At 50.9% G+C, this 20,029-nt stretch overlaps 1 protein-coding gene across 1 annotated transcript in view; it reads right to left on the reverse strand.

Annotated features, from left to right (window-relative positions):
- The window catches only part of RHOBTB3 (Rho related BTB domain containing 3), a 36,549-nt gene extending 27,966 nt beyond the window's left edge, over positions 1–8,583 (reverse strand). Inside the window, exons 1-2 of the mRNA XM_054178943.1 lie at positions 8,371–8,583; positions 7,909–8,128 (exon numbers count right to left, since the gene is read on the reverse strand). Of these exons, the coding sequence (XP_054034918.1) occupies positions 7,909–8,128; positions 8,371–8,372 (222 nt within the window). The 5' untranslated portion in view covers positions 8,373–8,583. The remainder of the gene's footprint in view (positions 1–7,908; positions 8,129–8,370) is intronic.
- Positions 8,584–20,029: the final 11,446 nt, after the last annotated feature.

Below are 20,029 nucleotides of genomic sequence, written 5' to 3' on the forward strand. Positions count from 1 at the left end.
CTCTGTGCCCTTGCAATGCCCACACTCTTTCTAAAAGCTTCTTGGAAATGTCTCCATCTCCACCTAAACTAGCCCTGGGTGTGGGGCAACAGCAAGAGCAAATGTCTGGGGAGGGGGTGTGAGGGAGCCTGAACCACCCTAAGGAATATTCCCCTTGGACTTCCCCTTGGATCCAAGAGAGCTGCACTGGGGGTATTAGAGCACTGCCTCCAGCTCTGGGACCCCCAGCACAAGAAGGACCTGGAGCTGATGGAGAGGCTCCAGAGGAGGCCACCAAGATGAGCAGAGGGCTACAGAACCTCCCCAGTGGGAACAGGCTGTGAGAGTTGGGGATGTGCAGCATGGAGAAGAGAAGGTTCCAGGGAGACCACAGAGCAGCCTCCCAGTACCTGAAGGGGCTCCAGGAGAGCTGGGGAGGGACTTGGGACAAGGGCTGGGAGTGCCAGGACCAGGGACAAGGGCTTTGAGCTGGGAGAGGGGAGACTGAAGATGAAGAAATTGTTGAGAGTGAGGGTGGGGAGAGCCTGGCACAGGTTGCCCAGGGAGGCTGTGGCTGCCTTCTCCCTGGAGGTGCTGCAGGCCAGGCTGGATGAGGCCTTGAGCAAGCTGGGCTGGTGGGAGGTGTCCCTGCCCAATGGCAGGACCTGGATGATCTTTTAGGTCTCTTCCACCCCAAACCATTCTGTGACTCTATGAGAAGTTCCACTTCAGAGAACCATCCTCCATTAACAGAGCTTCTTTCCAGCAATGTTCTCCAAAACACATCCCCAGAGCTCTCCCCTTTTTTTTCCTGCAAGGTTTCTCAGCATCACTCAAGTCCACTACAGAACAAATCTTGTGGGTGCACTCTCCATAACTCACTGGAACCCTGAACTTGCTCATCTGAGTAACATGCAGCACACAGAAGGAAGCATCTTCGTCAGAAACCAAGGGAATTCAGGCCAGGACCCTGGAATGCTTTTGTTTTCCAGTCAAGGCTTTCCAAAAGAGCTTTGACTGGTTGAGCTCAGCCAGAAAGAAAATTAATGAAGGCAGGCATTGTCCTGTGTCCTCTCATAAAGTAAGGAAGGGGAAGGGGAAGGGGAAGGGGAAGGGGAAGGGGAAGGGGAAGGGGAAGGGGAAGGGGAAGGGGAAGGGGAAGGGGAAGGGGAAGGGGAAGGGGAAGGGGAAGGGGAAGGGGAAGGGGAAGGGGAAGGGGAAGGGGAAGGGGAAGGGGAAGGGGAAGGGGAAGGGGAAGGGGAAGGGGAAGGGGAAGGGGAAGGGGAAGGGGAGGTTTGGGAAGGGAAGGTTTGGGAAGGGAAGGGAAGGGAAGGGAAGGTTAGGGAAGGGAAGGTTTGGGAAGGGAAGGTTTGGGAAGGGAAGGTTTGGGAAGGGAAGGTTTGGGAAGGGAAGGGAAGGTTTGGGAAGGGAAGGTTTGGGAAGGGAAGGTTTGGGAAGGGAAGGTTTGGGAAGGGAAGGTTTGGGAAGGGAAGGGAAGGTTTGGGAAGGGAAGGGAAGGGAAGGTTTGGGAAGGGAAGGGAAGGTTTGGGAAGGGAAGGGAAGGTTTGGGAAGGGAAGGGAAGGGAAGGTTTGGGAAGGGAAGGGAAGGTTTGGGAAGGGAAGGGAAGGTTTGGGAAGGTTTGGGAAGGGAAGGTTTGGGAAGGGAAGGTTTGGGAAGGGAAGGGAAGGTTTGGGAAGGTTTGGGAAGGGAAGGGAAGGTTTGGGAAGGGAAGGTTTGGGAAGGGAAGGGAAGGTTTGGGAAGGGAAGGTTTGGGAAGGGAAGGTTTGGGAAGGGAAGGTTTGGGAAGGGAAGGTTTGGGAAGGGAAGGTTTGGGAAGGGAAGGGAAGGGAAGGTTTGGGAAGGGAAGGGAAGGGAAGGGAAGGGAAGGGAAGGGAAGGGAAGGGAAGGGAAGGGAAGGGAAGGGAAGGGAAGGGAAGGGAAGGGAAGGGAAGGGAAGGGAAGGGAAGGGAAGGGAAGGGAAGGGAAGGGAAGGGAAGGGAAGGGAAGGGAAGGGAAGGGAAGGGAAGGGAAGGGAAGGGAAGGGAAGGGACAACAGGGGAAATAATTTGGTAGGATACAACCATCTGTAAACTGCCAACTTCAGACAGACAAGCCCCAAAACAAGAAAGGATGGCACAGTAAAATAAAATGGAATCTGTGGTTGTGTATTAAACTAGCAAAGGAGTGGGGATACTAAAAGTGTTAAATTTCAGAGTGCATCAAATTCCATTACTTTCAGATGTGTTAAAGGCCTGCCAAGGCTGCTGCTGCATCCAGGTAACTGCCCCATGGAGAACACCATGGAGATCACAGCATCAGAGGATGTTAGGGGTTAGAAGGGACCTCTGGAGTTCTTCAAGTCCATCCCCACTGCCAGAGCAGGACCATAGAATCCAGCACAGGTTACACAGGAACACATCCAGATGAAGCTGTGGGAGAGACTAAATCTTGTCTCTCTTGATGTGACTCAACAAAGATAAAATCACCTTTGCTGCTTGCCCAGACAATAGCTGATGTGTATTGGGCAGATACACATTGGCCACTGGATAAGGACTCTCTGGAATGTGCACAGACAAAATCATCTCTGCCCATCAGCTACCCTGGAAAGGGAGGATGGTGCAAGATTGCTCACCAGACTGCAGCTGCCCTGGAAACAATGGGCAGGGGCCACTGCTGTCCATACCCTCTGGAGTATGCACAGTCACCACCTGGACACATCCCTAAACAGCTGTAGCAAAGACCTGAGCAACTCCTGGCTGGGGAGAGGGAAAAGACCTGGGCAGTGCTGCTGTGAAGAAAAAGCAAGAGAATACCAGGAGAGAAAAGGACAGACAGGAGAAGACATCACCATGGAGCCTGGGGGCAACAGAGCAGGAGGAGGTTCAGGCTGGAGGTTAGGAAGAAGTTCTTCACAGAAAGAGAGATTGGCCATTGGAATGGGCTGCCCAGGGAGCCACCATCACTGGAGGTGTTCAGGAGACTTGATGGGGTGCTTGGTGCCATGGCTTAGTTGATTAGATGGTGTTGGGTGATAGGTTGGAATTGATGATCTCAAAGGTCTTTTCCAACCTGGTTAATTGTATTCTAAGTTCCACCTGCTGCAACTCCTGGGGCTGAAGAGGCTGCTCAGAGAAGGGCTTGGACTGGGACTTTGGGATCTCTCCCTCCCCTCCACTGCTGGAGGACAGTGCAGCCAACCAGGATGACCTCTCCTCCAGGCCAAAGCTGCAGCAGGCTTCCTCACAGACCCAAACTGTCCTGGGGGGTGAGGGTGTGGTAAGAGAATTCCTTTCCTCTGCTCTCTCCCTCTTCTCCCTCTTTCTCTCTATTTTCCCTCTCTCTTTCCCTTCTTTTGTTCCATCCACTTTATTCTGTTCATAAATAGTCTCAAGGGCTGTTGATATTTTGGCCTCCTTTGTGCCTCTAGTTTCACAACACAGGATATTCAAAAGAGCTGAGTCTCTTTCCCGCTCCAGACTGAGAAAGGGCTGCAAAGGCTCCACAGAAGGAGACTCCACAACCTCTCTGGGCAGCCTGCTCCAGGGCTCTGGCAGCCTCCCACTGCAGAACTTCCTCCTCCTCTGGAGCTGGAACCTCCTGGGCTGCAGTTGCCATCCACTGCCCCTTGGCCTCTGGCAGGCTGCAGCTGAGCAGAGCCTGTCCCCTGCCTCCTGACCCCCAGCCCTCAGCTCTTGAGAGACATTGATCAGATCCCTCTCAGCCTTCTCCTCTGCAGACTGAACAGCCCCAGGGCTCCCAGCCTCTGCTCCCCAGGTAGTGCTCCAGGCCCTTCCTCATCCTTGTAGCCCTCCCTTGGGCTCTGTGCAGCAGCTCCCTGTCCCTCCTGAGCTGGGGAGCCCAGAGCTGGCTGCAGTCTTCCAGGTGAGGTCTCAGCAGGGCAGAGCAGAGGGGGAGGAGAACCTCCCTGGCTGTGCTGGACACACTCCTCTGAATGCCCCCCAGGACTCCCTTGTCCTTCTTGTCCCCCAGGGCACATTGCTGTGCCATGCGGAACTCAAGATGAAGGAGCTGTGTTCAGGGAACTGCTGCTGGTGGTGCACAAAAAAAGCCCTAAAAAGCAGGAATAGACCTGAGAAAAAGGCTCATGGAAAAAGATTGTTGGAAGGGGGGGGGGGGACCCCAAACATAATTCACAAAACATTTTCTCAAGACCACAGTTGAAATATCTGAGCCTTAGAAGTCCCATGGAAGTTGGAAGCTCTGTGCAAGCCCCTGAGCAGGCACAAAGACAGCAGAGCATCCACCCCAGAGCAAGGCAACCTCCTAAACAACCCCCAGCTGCTGCCTTTTTTAAACTACTCCATAGTATTTCTGCTACTGGGAACAGGGCTGATGTGATCCTCCAAGTGATCCTCGAGAAACTGGGCAGGTTTTATGAACCAAGGGAAACCACACAATGTTTCTGAAGGTGGTGAGGTGGTGATCCTTGAGGGAAAAGAAAGAAAACCAAACAAACAACAAGAACAAAAAAGCCCCAAACAAATAATAAAAAGGCAAAATAAAAACTCCAAACTCCTCCAAAACACAAGAAAAAATAAACCAAACCAAATAAAAAACCACACATAAATTCAAAAAAATTAAACCCATGTGGCTTTACAAAGGATAAACATTCAAATGAGCCACATGACTGAACATCTCTGATGTCCTTTCAGTACTGATCCCAATTAGAGAACAAAGAACAAGGGAGGCAAGGCAGGAAGGGGACACTCACAGTGACATTTTCTTCTGCCATTTCTTTTCCAGTGTCATAGAATGTGATAATCCCAAAATCCCACCGTGGTGTGGGTTGGAAGGGACCTCTGGAGCTCCCCCAGCCCAACCCCCTGCTCCAGCAGGGCCCCCACAGCAGCTTGCCCAGCAGCACAATGCCCAGGGGGGGTTGGAAGCTCTCCACACCAGGAGACTCCACAACCTCTCTGGGCAGCCTGCTCCAGGCCTCCAGCACCCTCACACCAAACAACTTTCTCCTCCTGCTCACATTCAACCTCCTGGCCTCTACTTTGTGCCCCATGGCCCTTGGCCTGTCCCTGGGCACCACTGAGCAGAGCCTGGCCCCAGCCTCTTGCCCCCCACAGCTCCTTTAGCTCTTTGACTGAGCATTGCTCAGCTCCCCTCTGGGGCTGCTCTGCTCCAGGCTCTCAGCCCCAGGGCTCTCAACCTTTGCTCCTCACAGAGCTGCTCCAGGACCCTCAGCAGCTTCGCAGCCTCCACTTGGACTCTCTCCAGCAGTTCCCTGTCCCTCTGGAACTGGGGAGCCCAGAACTGGACCCAGGACTCCAGATGTAGTCTCACTAGGGTAGACTAGAGGGGGAGGCGAACTTCCCCTGGCCTGCTGCCTACACTTTTCATCATGCACCCAGGAGACCCCTGGCCTCCACTGATTCCCTCTTTTAGTGCAGTGCTACAAGAATCACATTCCTTGCAGAACATGTTTGGAGGCAACATCAGTCTTCATTTTGAGTTGTTCGCTACCATTTCCCAGGCTAGCAGAGGAACAGTCCTGAGAGGACCACCAGGACCTGACAAACCTCAAGCACCCAGCCCTGGTTCTGCCTAACCCAGGCAAGGAGAAACAACCAACCAACTTCCTGCAGAGTACCTGAAATGTCTTATTCTAAGCCAAAAGACACCAATTGCTCCTCATCCCTCCCACTAACAATGATCTTGCTTCCTTCAGCTCAGAAAGGATAAAATCCAAGAGGTTCAACAACATAATGCTGCAGAAAACAAGAAACCAGATTTTCAAGGGAAAAAAAATGTTTGTAGAACTGAAGAACCTTGTTTTGTAGAAGAGCACAAGCAAACCAACCAACATAAAACTGCATCTCCAGCCCAGGCCTTTTCTTCTACCCATCTCCAGCTATCCCTGCCTGCCATCCTACCTTCCTCACCAGTATCCCCTTCCCCATCCTCTGAAACAGTCCTTTGAAGTCCTGCAGCCCTGATTAATATTCAGGAGGTCATTGCTGCACTCCAGTGACTCCCAACAAACTGCACATGCAGGAAACAGGATCCCCATGACCTTCTGAACCAGCACAGGCAGCACAGGCGTTTGGTGGTGAGGTTACAAACTCCTGGTCTTGCCTCTCTGGGACTGTCACACTTCCTGCAGACTCCACAGTAAGTTTCCCTCACTGCAAAAAGGAAATCAATCTAAAGACAGAATTAGGGAGCTGGAACTGATTATTTTTTTAATTTCTAAAAGCTGCAAAACTTTGTTTGTTTATTAAGGTTACTAAGAAGTCATTACATACGTTTTAATTTAGATTATCAGTATCATTTCTTGCACAATGGTTGATCTGCTCACACACATCATCTCACTTAGTAATAGTGGTGACAGCCCAGAAGAGCACCAAAATCCTTTCTATTTACCTTCAGATAAGGGGAATCCCATTCAGATGTGATCATTCCTTGGGGGGAGCACTGAAACCACTCCACAGCCTGCACTTTGCAAGACTTTAAAGGTTATGATGTCATTTTGCAGGCTGAAAACTGCCTGCATTTGGGCTTCTTTTACAGAAAAGAACTAACTAACTAACCAACAAACCAACTAACTAACTAACTACCTACCTACCTACCTACCTGACTAACTAAGGGTTTTGTTTTCTTGCTGATAAAGATTTGGAGAGAGAGGGCCTGAGATGCAGAGTCACAAAAAGGAGCTCCTGTTGACCCCAGCTTTCTCTTCTCCTCCTCCCAACCTGCCTTTTCCCTCTGGCTGCTCAGGCTGCCCAGGCTGAGACCTCTCTCCACAAACATTTGCTTTCCACCCTGCCTAATCCACCCCAATGTCACTGAGGTCTTATCCAGGAATTTCCACAGGGATTAAGTCAGTGGAGTCACTGCCGCAGTGTCCTTTACTCCTTCAGCATGAAGGGGAAGGGGAAGGGGAAGGGGAAGGGGAAGGGGAAGGGGAAGGGGAAGGGGAAGGGGAAGGGGAAGGGGAAGGGGAAGGGGAAGGGGAAGGGGAAGGGGAAGGGGAAGGGGAAGGGGAAGGGGAAGGGGAAGGGGAAGGGGAAGGGGAAAGGACTGCGATTATGTTCTTTATTTCTGCAGCATCCTGCAGAACACAAAGCTGTCCTCAGCCTGCAGCTATTCTAATTCCTCCCTGAACATGCAGGACTCAGACAGAAGGTCCCATTTGAAATAACCTCATTCTGATCTGGCCTGCCTTGGAGTTTGGGGCCTTCACCAAGCAATTTGCTCAGCAAACACTAGCACCTTTGCTTTCCCCTGTGCAGGAGAGAGGAAAGCCCAGAAGCATTCTCAGGAGCAAATCAAGGAGAGGGAAAAGTCCAGATGTATCCCCAGGAACAAAGAAAACACCAAATTTACCTCCTTTAAATGCAACTTTAAGAGCAATGACACAGTGTTTTTCATCTCTGACTACTTATATTCAATGAAGTGCGCAGTGAGCTAAGTGTCAAAGAATGACAATCATTATAACAATAATTATTAATAAGGATCAATAATAGTGATGAAGAAAAATGAAGACTAATGAAGAATCATGAAATAATCAGGTTTTCACTCAACAGCACAGCTGGAGAGATCACCTACCCACAGAGGAGAGGGCAGCAGCTTGTGAGAGAGAAACTTTCTGCAGCATCTCCAGGGCTCTGGGCTCTGCAGCATTCCCCTGCTTCTATTTTAGCTGCTTTTATTCCTTGCAATAACTAAACCTGGAATTAAATCCTGCAATAATGGGAAACAATCTAAAATAAGAAACTTCCTGCAGCACCTCCAGGACTCTGCAGCACCTCCAGGACTCTGCAGCGTTCTCCTGGTTCTATTTTAGGTGCTTTTAGTCCTTGCAATAACTAAAATAGGGATAAAAATGCAATGGAAAGAACCTAAAATCAGCTGAAGTTCTGACTCCGTGGTTAAAAAGACTGAGAGCAGTTTCTTACCCAGACAGGGCAGTCGTGCACCAGCAGCCTGACATTTCCAAACACGCAGGCTTGGTATTCGGTGAAACCTCGGTTCGCAGCGGCGTGAGCGGCAGACAGGCTGCTATCGATCTGGGAAATGAGAGCACTTCTCCCCAGATAGCTCCAGATCAGGCTGGGCTGCTGGTTGTCCTCAGAAAACCTGTCCCTTTCGTTCCCGAAGGCTACAATAGTAACTGACCTGAAACGGAAAAAAACAATCAAGACAAAAGGCGAAGAGCAAAGCGGGGGGGGGAGGGGAGGGGGGTGGGGAGGGAGGGGGAGAAGGGGAGAGGGAAACAAGAAAAAGGAAAAAAAAGTCATAAAATCCCCTTAAACAAAACAACTAACAAATGAACCCTCCCGAATCCTCTTCCTTCCCTCCCCAGATTTTCACACACACCCCCCAACCCCCCTGACTGTAATTCACAACAAAACACCTACATGATCTCCGACCCGACAGCGGGACAAGAGCGCAGCGCCGGAGCAGCAGCCTGGCAGCGCCGCTGGCATTACAAACCCCCACACTTCCCCGCCAGCTGCGATGGCTTTTATTTGTCCCTGTCCGCTCACAGCATCGCTGCTGCCGTCGTCACCTCCGGGGCTCCTGCCGCATTCCCTCCTCTATATACAGCCTGGCTGCTCCGGCCGGCGGAGCGCGGCCGCTCGCTGGACCTCCAGTGGTGGAATGCGATGGAAATGGGGTGGGTGGGGGGTTGTGGGGGTGTGTCTGTGAAAGGTGGGAATGGTGGGAAAAGAAGCAGCAGCAGCAGCTCTAGCAGCGGTCTGTGCTCCTCGCTGTCTGCAAATGAATGAAGTCGAGGTGCGCCGGGACCGGCCCGCTCGGCCACGGCCATCACAGCCCTGACGTCAGCCAGCGGGAGCAGGGCACACGCAGTGGGCACACGCCAGGGGCACACGCCAGGGGCACAGACAGGTGACGTGGCGGGCAGAGCCAGGTCAGACAAGAAAGGCCACCCCGTGGCGGCCAGGCAGGTGCACAGCCTCCAACATGGGGGGAATGCACCCTGCTTTCAGGTTATTTCCCTTTATTACAGGGTTTCGTTCCTGTTTTAGTTACTGCAGAGGAAAAAGCAGCTAAAATAGAAGCAGAGAATGCTGCAGAGTCCTGGAGGTGCTGCAGGAAGTTTCTTATTTTAGATTGTTTCCCATTATTGCAGGATTTCATTCCTGGTTTAGTTATTGCAAGGAGTAAAAGCAGCTAAAATAGAAGCAGGGGAATGCTGCAGAGCCCTGGAGATGCTGCAGAAAGTTTCTCTCTCACAAGCTGCTGCCCTCTCCTCTGTGGGTAGGTGATCTCTCCAGATGTGCTCTTTACTGAAAACCTGATTATTCATCATTATGGGGCTTTTGCTTCATTATTTTTTATTAACCTTCATTATTTCTTCTTATTTTTCTTCTTTTCTTCTTCATCTTTTTCCTCTTCTTCTTTCTTCTTCCTCTTCCTCTTCCTCTTCCTCTTCCTCTTCCTCTTCTTTTTCTCTTTTTCTCCTTTCTCCTTCTTCTTCGTCTTCCTGTTATTCTTCTTCATCTTCTTCTTCTTTCTTCTTCTTCTGTTGTTGTTGTTGTTGTTGTTGTTATTATCATCATTGTTACTCCAAACCCACCTGGCTGCATTCCTCTGTGACCTGCCTTAGGTGAGCCTGCTCTGGCAGTAGGAGGGTTGGGTGGGATGATCCTTCAAGATCCCTTCGAACCCCTAGTGTTCTGTGATTCTGTGATCACTATCATCCTTGTTATCATTATCACTATCATTTATTTGACACTCAGATCACTGTGCACAGTTATTTGCTAAATGTAAGCAGACAGAGATGCAAAACACTGTGTCATTGCTCTTACAATTGTTTATAGAAAGGTAATTTCTGTGTTTTCTTTGTTCCTGGGGATGCTTCTGGTCTTTTCCCTTTGATTTTTTTTTTTTTCCTAGGAATGCTATGGGCTTTCCCCTTTCCTTTCTCTGCCCTGCCCTTCCCCTTCCTTTCCTCTTCCCCTTCCCTTTCCCCTTCCCCTCAATGCTGAAGGAGTAAAGGACACTGCGGCAGTGACTCCACTGACTTAATCCCTGTGGAAATTCCTGGATAAGACCCCAGTGACATTGGGGTGGATTAGGCAGGGTGGAAAGCAAATGTTTGTGGAGAGAGGTCTCAGCCTGGGCAGCCTGAGCAGCCAGAGGGAAAAGGCAGGTTGGGAGGAGGAGAAGAGAAAGCTGGGGTCAACAGGAGCTCCTTTTTGTGACTCTGCATCTCAGGCCCTCTCTCTCCAAATCTTTATCAGCAAGAAAACAAAATCCTTAGTTAGTCAGGTAGTTAGTTAGTTGGTTTGTTGGTTAGTTAGTTAGTTCTTTTCTGTAAAAGAAGCCCAAATGCAGGCAGTTTTCAGCCTGCAAAATGACATCATAACCTTTGCACAGTGCAGGCTGTGGAGTGGTTTCAGTGCTCCCCCCAAGGAATGATCACATCTGAATGGGATTCCCCTTATCTGAAGGTAAATAGAAACGATTTTGGTGCTCTTCCAGGATGTCACCATTTCTGTTAGTGCAGAGCAAGCTTCTGGTGAGGACCAGTCCCATGGGACCAGGTCACTGCCCAACTCCACTGCATCAAGAGGAGGGACCAGCAGCATGGGACCATCACAGGTGAGGGAGAGAGCAGTGTGAAGATATTCTGCTAAGCTGCTCCATGGAGAAGGATCTGGGAGTGCTGCTGGATAACAAGTTCATCATCAGCCAGCAATATGCCCTCATGGGGTTAATTGGATTAATTAGGGTCAATTAATTAGGCCAGTGGTCTCCGGGGGTGCATGAAGAAGAGTGTGGCCATCAGGAGAAGAGAGGTTCTCCTCCCTCTCTAGTCTACCCTAGTGAGACTACATCTGGAGTCCTGGGTCCAGTTCTGGGCTTCCTAGTTGAAAAGATTGGAATATACTGGAAAGAGTCCAGGGAGGCTGGGAAGCTGCTGAGGGTCCTGGAGCAGCTCTGCGAGGAGTAAAGGCTGAGAGCCCTGGGGCTGAGAGCCTGGAGCAGAGCAGCCCCAGAGGGGAGCTGAGCAATGCTCAGCAAGAGCTAAAGGAGCTGTGGGGGGCAAGAGGCTGGGGCCAGGCTCTGCTGAGTGGTGCCCAGGGACAGGCCAAGGGCCAAGGGGCAGAAAGTGGAGGGCAGGAGGTTGGATGTGAGCAGGAGGAGAAAGTTGTTTGGTGTGAGGGTGCTGGAGGCCTGGAGCAGGCTGCCCAGAGAGGTTGTGGAGTCTCCTGGTGTGGAGAGCTTCCAACCCCCCCTGGGCATTGTGCTGCTGGGCAAGCTGCTGTGGGTGCCCTGCTAGAACAGGGGTTTGGACTGGATAATCCCCAGAGGTCCCTTCCAACCCACACCATGCTGGAATTTGGGGATATATACACATGGAGATGTGCACAGACATAGAGACAAAGAAAACCTGGGCTGGTAAATGAGGCAGCCCTAGTGAGAAGGGACCAAATGAATCCAAACCCAAACTAACACCCCTTGATCACTTCTGCAGACCAGGTGTGAAGGGCATGGGCACCACTGGTTGCAGATTCCTGTTTACTTCTCACTCTTCTCTTGAACCACCTAGAAAACTGATTAGGATCTCTTCCAGCTCATGATGCAGATGGTAGGTGTGGGATTCATCTCACCTGAGGAGCCGCACTTCAAGTTTAAGGACTGAAATTGCACTGCTTTAGCAATCAGGAGGCATAAAACATAAGATTTGCAAACCAATCCTTAAAGCTGGATGGAAATGTGGCTTGTTTTCTTGTGGAAGGAGGTCCAGTGCCTTGCTGTTGAGGGGACCGCAGGGTATGTTTCCAACAAACAAAGGAAAAAGAGGAAAGGAAGTAAGTTCCTGGCTGAGGAGCAGCTGAGAGACCCAGGGTTGTTCATTCTGGAGAAGAGGAGGCTGAGGGGAGACCTATGGCTCTCTACAGCTCCCTGAAAGGAGGCTGGAGCCAAGTGGGGGTTGGAGTCTTCTCCCAGGGAACAAGAATAGGACAAGAGGAAACAGCCTCAAGTTGTGCCAGGGGAGGCTCAGGTTGGACACAAGGAACAATTTCTTCCCAGCAAAGGTTCTTGGGCACTGGCCCAGGGCTGCCCAGGGCAGTGGTGGAGTCCTCATCCCTGGAGGTGTTTCAAAGCCCCCTGGATGTGGTGCTGAGGGAGGAGGGGGTTGGTCTCTTCCCCGAGGCAATCAGCACCAGAACAGGAGGACACAGTCTCAAGCTGCACCAGGGGAGGTTTAGACTCGAAGTGAGGAGAAAGTTCTTCACAGGGAGAGTCGTTAGCCACTGGAATGTGCTGCCCAGGGAGGTGGTGGAGTCACCATCCGTGGAGGTGTTCAAGAGGGGATTGGACGTGGCACTTGGTGCCATGGTTTAGTAGTCATGAGGTGTTGGGTGACAGGTTGGACTTGAAGATCTCTGAGGTCTTCTCCAACCTCGTTGATTCTGTGATTCTGGTGCCATGGCTGTGTCTCAGCAGCAGTGGTGGTACTGTGAGCTCTGGGTAAGCTTGGGCTGGATGATCTCCAACCAAGGATCTCTTCCAACCTCAACATTTCTGTGGTTCTAAATTTGTGGTGGCAAACATCGTGGAGAAGACTTTTGGCACCTCCGCCTAGAAAAACCCTACAGATGATGTGGGCACTGGTGAGGGGAAGCCATAAAGAGATTGTCTTAAGAGGGAGAAGAGGATTACAGGGGATTTCTTGACTGTTCCCTGCTTGGCAGTTGGGGAACTGGAGTATCCTGGGGCCAGCAAATGCTTCAGCCAGCAAGGATTTACCATTGCTGCTGACACACAGAGACAAAAACCCTGCAGAAAAGGCACTTTTGGCCAATAACATCACATCTGGGCTTGTGCATTGCACCTTGGAACATGATTGTTTTGGTTTAGGTTAATTCTGATGAAGCTTCTAGCAGCATCAGAGCTAAAGTGAGGAGAACAAACAGCAGCCTTTGCTAACAGCAGGAATATGATGGTTTTCCATGTCAAGGAGATAGCTGCAGCCAGGCCAAGGATGAGGATTTCATCCTTGTGGAAGGTGTAGCCCTGCCTGCACCAATCTAGACACAGCTTACAGCTCCATATGGGGTGCATGGAGGAGAGAGCAACAGCAGGTCAAGGGAGGTTCTCCTCCCACTCTGCCCTTCTCAGGCCACAACTGGAGTCCTGGGTCCCCAGTTCAGGAGAGACAGAGAGTCTCAGCAGAGCATCCAGCAGAGGCTGCAAAGATGTTCACAACTGGTTTGGTTAGAAAAGGCCTTTAAGGTCATAGAGTCCAACCATTACCTAACTGCCAAATCTGGTGCTAAACCATGGCCCTCAGCACCACGCCTCTGCAGCTTTTAAACAACGCCAGAGATGGGGATTCAGCCACCTCCCTGGGCAGCCTGGGCCAGTGCCTGACAGCCCTCTCAGGGAAGAAGTTTCTTCTAACGTCCAACCAAAACCTCCCATGGTACAACGCTGAGGCCATTTCCTCTTGTCTATCACTAGAAGCTTAGGAGAAGAGATCAATCCCTTCCTGTCTGCAGCCTCCTCTCAAGGAGCTGTAGAGAGTCATGAGGTCTCCCTCAGCCTCAGGCTCCTCTTCACCAGGCTAAACAACCCCAATTTCCTCAGCTACTCCTCACAAGACCTGTTTTCCAGACCCTCCCCCACCTTGGTCCTGCTGCTCACGCCATTGCTGCTCCAGGCCAGGCTGCTGCTGCCCTTCTTGCCCACCTGGGCACTGCTGGCTCAGCTCCAGCTGCTGCCACCCAGCACCCCCAGTGTCCTTTTCTGCTAGGCAGTTTCCAGCCACTCTGCCCCCAGCCTGGATCCTTCATGGGGTTGCTCTGACCCAAGTGCAGAACTCAGTTCTTGGCCTTACTGAATCTCATATTGGAGCCTCTCTGTGAGGAGGAAGGGCTGAGAGCCCTGGGGCTGTTGAACCTGGAGAAGAGGAGCCTGAGAAGGGATCTTCTGAATGCTCAGCAAGAGCTGCAGGGCAGGTGCCAAAAGGATTAGAGATCGTGGAGTCATCAGAGGTCCCTTCCAACCCTGACCATTCCATGATTCTGTGATTTTCAGAGTGAGGGGACTTAGAACACTTGGATTCAAAGTTAGTGCAAGTCCACTGCAGCTCCTAATGTTCTGAGCACCTTTGGCTGCACAATAACCTGCCTTGTTGCAGCAGAGGTGAATTTCCAGGGTTTACACTCAAGGACAGAAGGTAGCTCCAGATAGCAGTGACAGGTTTTGCTGAACAGAAAGGTTTCCTTCTAACATCCTAAAAACATAACCTCTGGCAGGCTTGCTGTGCTTCATGCTCATCCACACCAGAGACCACTGCAGCAGGATCTGCATGGCCAAAGCACCAGCAAACAGAAGGAGGTTTTTTCTTTCTGTTGTGGCAGCCATCTGCCACATCCAAACCAAGAAGAGCCACCTGTGTGTGGGAAAGTGAGGGAAGAATGATGGGACAGTGTGAAGGACCACTATTATTTTCCAGCAGAACTGACCTCCCTGGAGGTGTTCTAGGCCAAGTTGGATGAGGCCTTGAGCAACCTAGGCTGCTGGGAGCTGTCCCTGCCCATGGCAGGGTCTTGGAACTGGATGAGCTTTCAAGTCCCTTCCAACCCAAACCGTTGTGTGAATCTATGCCACAAATGTGGTGTTGGGTTGGTCAGCACTCCTGGATTCGGGTTTTTTTTTTTCTCTCCCACAGGAATACTCAACAGGCACTTCCAGCTGTCTCTCCAGCCCAACAGATTTTACTGGTGACTGATTTCTGGAGGTCACTGGTGGAGACACCAAGAAAAACTCATCATGAACTCCAAGTCCTTTGTGCCAAGCTGTTGAATCCACATTCTTGGAGGCATTCAAGGTTTCACTTGGAAAAGTACTTGCACAATCTGAGCTCATTAGATGTGTTTGGAGTGGAGGCTGGGTTAGATGACCTCCAGAGGTCCCTTCTGACCTCAGTTATTCCCTGACTCCACAAATCCCCCTCCTTCCTGGAGAGTGACCACTAAGCTCTGCCCTTCACTTCCTCTTCTTCTTACAACAGCTCTCAGCTCCCAAACCAACCTCTTGTCCAATCTTGTGGCAACTTTACTTTCTCTACAGGGTTTAATAAGCTTTGCAAAACACCCAAAAAAGCTTCTCAAAGGCTTTTGGAAAACACAAGAGGATTACTCTGCCCACACGACCCCCTGCTCACTGCCCTTCCTCCCAACACCAGCGATGCTGGACTGCACTGGAGCCTCTCCAGCTCCTTCCCAGCAGACTCTGTCCACCCACAATGTCCCTTAAGCTCATTCTTTATCAACATACTGCATCATCTCACCAGGAATGGCAGATGGCTCCATTGCTGTCTTTCACTGACCTTGGTAATGCAGTTTTTGGGGCAGTCAGTGCCTGATGGCACCTCCTCTGATACACAGACACCACACCCAGGTCTGTGGTTTCTCACCTGAGCTCCTGAGGGTCACTCTCATAACTTTTATATACTCCTGGCCACTTACTAACATCTCCTTTAATTGTTTTCTAGTATCAGTTCACCTAATGCAACACCAGACCAGCAGTGCATCAAGAGTACGAAGCGGGTGGGAAATGACCCATAGGAGGAGAAAGGGAAAATGACAATTTTTAAACTTAAGCCTTGATCCACTTTGCAGCAGAACAAAGCTGTGAAAGCAGCTGCTGAGCTGTGGAGAGCTGCCAGCAGTGGGAGGCTGATCCATGGTTTCCCAGAAGCCAGCTCTGGTGCTGCGGATGCTCACTGCAAAGCCTGCCCTCCAGAGCTTGCTTCCTTCAGCAGCTAAGGCAGCAAGAAGGGGACACACCTGGTGCCTGCATGCCCCAACTTGCTGCAGAGATGAAGGGCTGAAAGCCCACATGCTGCAGGAGGAGACAACCCCCTCAGAGTGGTGAGACCCCAATGCAGATGTTCAGCACCCCCGTGTAATTCTCATGCCACGGTTCAATGTGTTACTGCTTGCATTAGACTACAGGTCCAAGGATCAAACCACTGATTTCTGTGCTGTTTTTGATGGGCTAGCACCTGAAGCCACTGCTCCAAGGTGGATGTGAAACATCCTGTCACACAGAGGAGCACCATCCTCACCTCCTAGCCAAGCTTGCTTTGGCCATCTGCTGAGGCTGAGCTGCAGGGAGAGGTGGGCATGGAGCAAGCCCCAGGGGCAATGGGGAAGGGGCAAGTGTTCCCCATCAGAGAAGGGAGGTCACTCTGGTCCCTCTCTGGACCCTCTCCCAGATCTGTTCCAGGAGGAGCTGGCCAAATGTAGTGATCAAACCACTCTGTGGGTCATTGCTGCCTGGTGTGCCCTTCCACATGGTGCTGGGAGAGGCATGGGGCCAGGCTGGCAGGAGATGCAGCTGTATCTTGGGGGCAGGGAAGGGATAGCATCTGCTCAGCATATTTTGAAAGGTCTGGGCTATTTTAATCCACTTTATGATCCCCTGGGTAAGCTCTTAAGACCAAGTGACCCAGCACGTGAGTTCTAGCGGGGAGAAGTGCCTCAAACTGCTGAACCTGCTCCTGCAGAAACTCTGACCTCTGCCTGCCCACTGCTTTGCTCAGCAATGCCTGAGGTTTCTGCTTTCCCCTTAGTAAAACAGAGCAGAGGGGTGCAGCACCCATTGCACCAGGTGAGTGAAAGTGACCTCCCCATGTCAGCTAAACAAGTGAGCTCATGTGCATCTGGGGGAGAGAAAGTTAAAGAATAAATATCATCCTGAAATAAATTTCTACCATGCAGTATACTTACAACAAAGTTATCTGAGATGTGAGGCCAGGCTGGGAGGGTTGGGGCTGTGCAGCCTGGAGAGGAGAAGGCTCCAGGGACACCTTCTGGTGGCCTTGCAGTTCCTAAAGGCTGAGCAGAAGGCTGGAGACAGACTTTTTCTAAGGGCCTCTTGTGCCAGGACAAGGGGGGAGGGTTTGGACCCCAAGAGGGAGACTGAGAGTGGAGAGAAGGGAGAAATGTCTGACCTGGAGGGTGCTCAGAGAAGTGGGAAATGCAGCCTGATCTAGTTGAGGATGTCCCTGCTGACTGCAGAAAGGGTTGGACTGGATGACCTTTGGAGGTCCCTTCCAACCCACATCATTCTATGATTCCATGATTCCATGAATCTATGATTCTGTGATTCTGTGATTCTATGTCTGCTCTGCTCAGTGATGCTCACGAACAGGCCAAGGGGCACAAACTAGAGGTTCCATCTGAGCAGGAGGAGAAAGTTGTTTGGTGTGAGGGGATAGAATAGAATAGAATAGAATAGAATAGAATAGAATAGAATAGAATAGAATAGAATAGAATAGAATAGACCAGGTTGGAAGAGACCTTCAAGATCATCGCATCCAAACTATCACCCAACACTGTCTAATCAACTAACCCATGGCACCAAGCACCCCATCCAGTCTCCTCCTAAATACCTCCAGTGATGGTGACTCCACCACCTCCCTGAGCAGCCCATTCCAATGGCAAATCACTCAGTGTGGTGGGTTGAAAGGAAAGGCCCAGCTTCCCCTCCCCCACTAAGAGGTCACACTCTCTCCATGAAGAATTTCTTCCTAACTCTTTCTAGCTGGGGATGTCCCAGATGACTGCAGAGGGGGATGCCCCTTGCCATCCCACACAGCAGTGCAAAGACACCTGAGGTGGAGATGGAGCAAGGTTGATAACTGTGGCTGTGGAAGAGCAGATCAATGCAGGAAGGTTTTCTCCCTGAAGGTGGACATCCCAATGCTTCCAGCTCTGGTGCTGTAAAGTGTTCAGGGATGTTAGGAGTTGCCTTCTGCACCACAACTCACCATGACCAAACCCTTTCATAGGATCACAGAACTTCTTCCTCACATCCAATCTCAATCTCCCCACTTCTAGTTTTGCTCCATCCTTCCCAGTCCTATCACTCCCTGACACTCTCAGAAGTCCCTCCCCAGCTTTCCTGCAGCCCCCTGCAGATCCTGGAAGGCCACAAGAAGGTCTCCTGGGAGCCTTCTCCTCTCCAGACTGCACAACCCCAACTCTCTCAGGCTGTCTCCATGGCAGAGCAGCTCCAGCCCTCTGCTGCTCCTCAGGGCCCTTCTGTGGACACCTTCCAGCACCTCCAGACCCTCCCTGGAACAGAGGCTTCAGAAGTGGACCCAGAGCTGCAGGTGGGGTCTGAGCAGAGTGGAGCAGAGGGGGAGAATCCCCTCCCTGGCCCTGCTGGCCACACTTCTCTGCATGCAGCCCAGGCTCTGCTTGGCTCTCTGGGCTGCCAGTGCACACTGGGGGCTCAGGTTGAGCTTCTCCTCCACCAGCACCCCCAAGGCCTTTTCTCCAAAGCTGTTCTCCAGCCAGTCCCTGCCCAGACTATATCAGTGCTTGGGATTGCCCTGACCCAGCTGCAGGACCTTGTATTTGGTGCTGTTGAACCCCATGAGGTTGTCATGGGCCCAGCTCTCCAGTCTGTCCAGGTCCCTCTGTATGGATCCCTTCCCTCCAGCATGTCTGCTGCACCACACATCTCATATTCTAGAACCAGGCTCAGGAGCCTTTGCTGGGTGATAAATGGAGATGTGAGTGAGTGAGAAACTGCCATAATTCAAAGTGCCTTTAATAAATGGATTATCCTCATAGACTCACAGAATGGTTTGGGTTGGAAGGGACCTGAAAGATCATGCAGCTCCAACCCCCTGTCACAGTCAGGGACACCTCCCACCAGCCCAGGTTGCCAGCAGAGACAGAGGTGATTCTGCCACTTTGCTCTGCTGAGACCTCACCTGTGGTGCAGGTCTGGAGCCCTCAACACAGGAAGGACATGGACTTGATGGAGAGGGTCCAGGGAAGGGCCACAGTAATGATCAGGGGGTTGGAGCAGCTCTGCTAGGAGGCCAGGCTGAGGGAGCTGGGGGTGTTCAGCTTGGAGAGGAGGAGGCTCCAGAGAGACCTAATAGAAGCCTTCCTGGAGTGGGCTACAAAAAGGATGGAGAGAGGCTATTTGCAAAGGCCTGCAGGGACAGGCCCAGGGACAGTGGCTTCAAACTAGAGCACAGCAGATTTAGTTTGGATGTGAGGAAGGGATTCCTGCCTATGAGGGTGGTGGAACACTGGAGCAGGCTGCCCAGGGAGGTGGTTGAGGCTCCTTCCCTGGAGATATTCCAGGTGAGGCTCGGCAGGGCTCTGGGCAACCTGATCTGGTTGGGGATGTCCCTGCTGGCTGCAGGGGGTTGGACTAGGTGAGTTTTGGAGGTCACTCCCAACGCAAACCATTCTGTGATTCTATGATTTCCCCTTGGAAGCTGTACATGAGGTTTGCCATCTACAAAGGTCTGGCAAACATTGAAACCTTAAACTTCCCTTTTTTACTTCCTTTTTTTTTTCTTTTTAATTCCTCAAATTTTCTTTTTGATGGCAGTGGTGTTGCTGTTCTGATAACAATATATACATGATCTATTTCCATCATTTCTCTTCTACTAACCTCAACAAAAGATCATTTTTCTTACTATACATTCCATTTTCTCTGAATTGCATAAGTCTTCTCTTCTCTTTTACTTAAGTTAACTTTGTATTTTTTTTCCTCCCTACCAAATTGTCAAAACCAACACAATGGATGCAGGCTTTCAAAAATAATCTTCACAGCCTGCCCAGGATGTACCTCTGAGCAACCTGCTGTGGTGTGAGGTGGCCCTGCCCATGGCAGGGGGGTTGGGACTGGATGAGCCTTGGGGACCCTTCCAGCCCTGACAGTTCTGTGATTGTATGACTCACTTCCTAGTTCAGAACTGTAGACAATCACAAATAGCATTGAATTTATTATTTCAAAGGCCCTGTTTTAGCTTACTTCATCTTCAGAAGCCTCCCAAAAAAAAAAACATAGGATGGTCTGAAATATTTCAGCATAGGCATGAACACTAAATACTGCTAAAAACTAACACTTTTAGGCACACATTTGATGTGTGGGGTTTGGTTAACGAAAAACTAGATCAGGCTTTTTGTTTTTTTTACTGCAGGAAACTCTTGGGTAGCTCTTGTTTGTTTATTAGCTGGGTCTGATCTTAAATTTGAATCATCACTCATCTCC

Source organism: Dryobates pubescens, chromosome Z (genome assembly GCF_014839835.1).
Source record: "Dryobates pubescens isolate bDryPub1 chromosome Z, bDryPub1.pri, whole genome shotgun sequence".
In the NCBI taxonomy this organism is placed as follows: Eukaryota; Metazoa; Chordata; class Aves; order Piciformes; family Picidae; genus Dryobates; species Dryobates pubescens.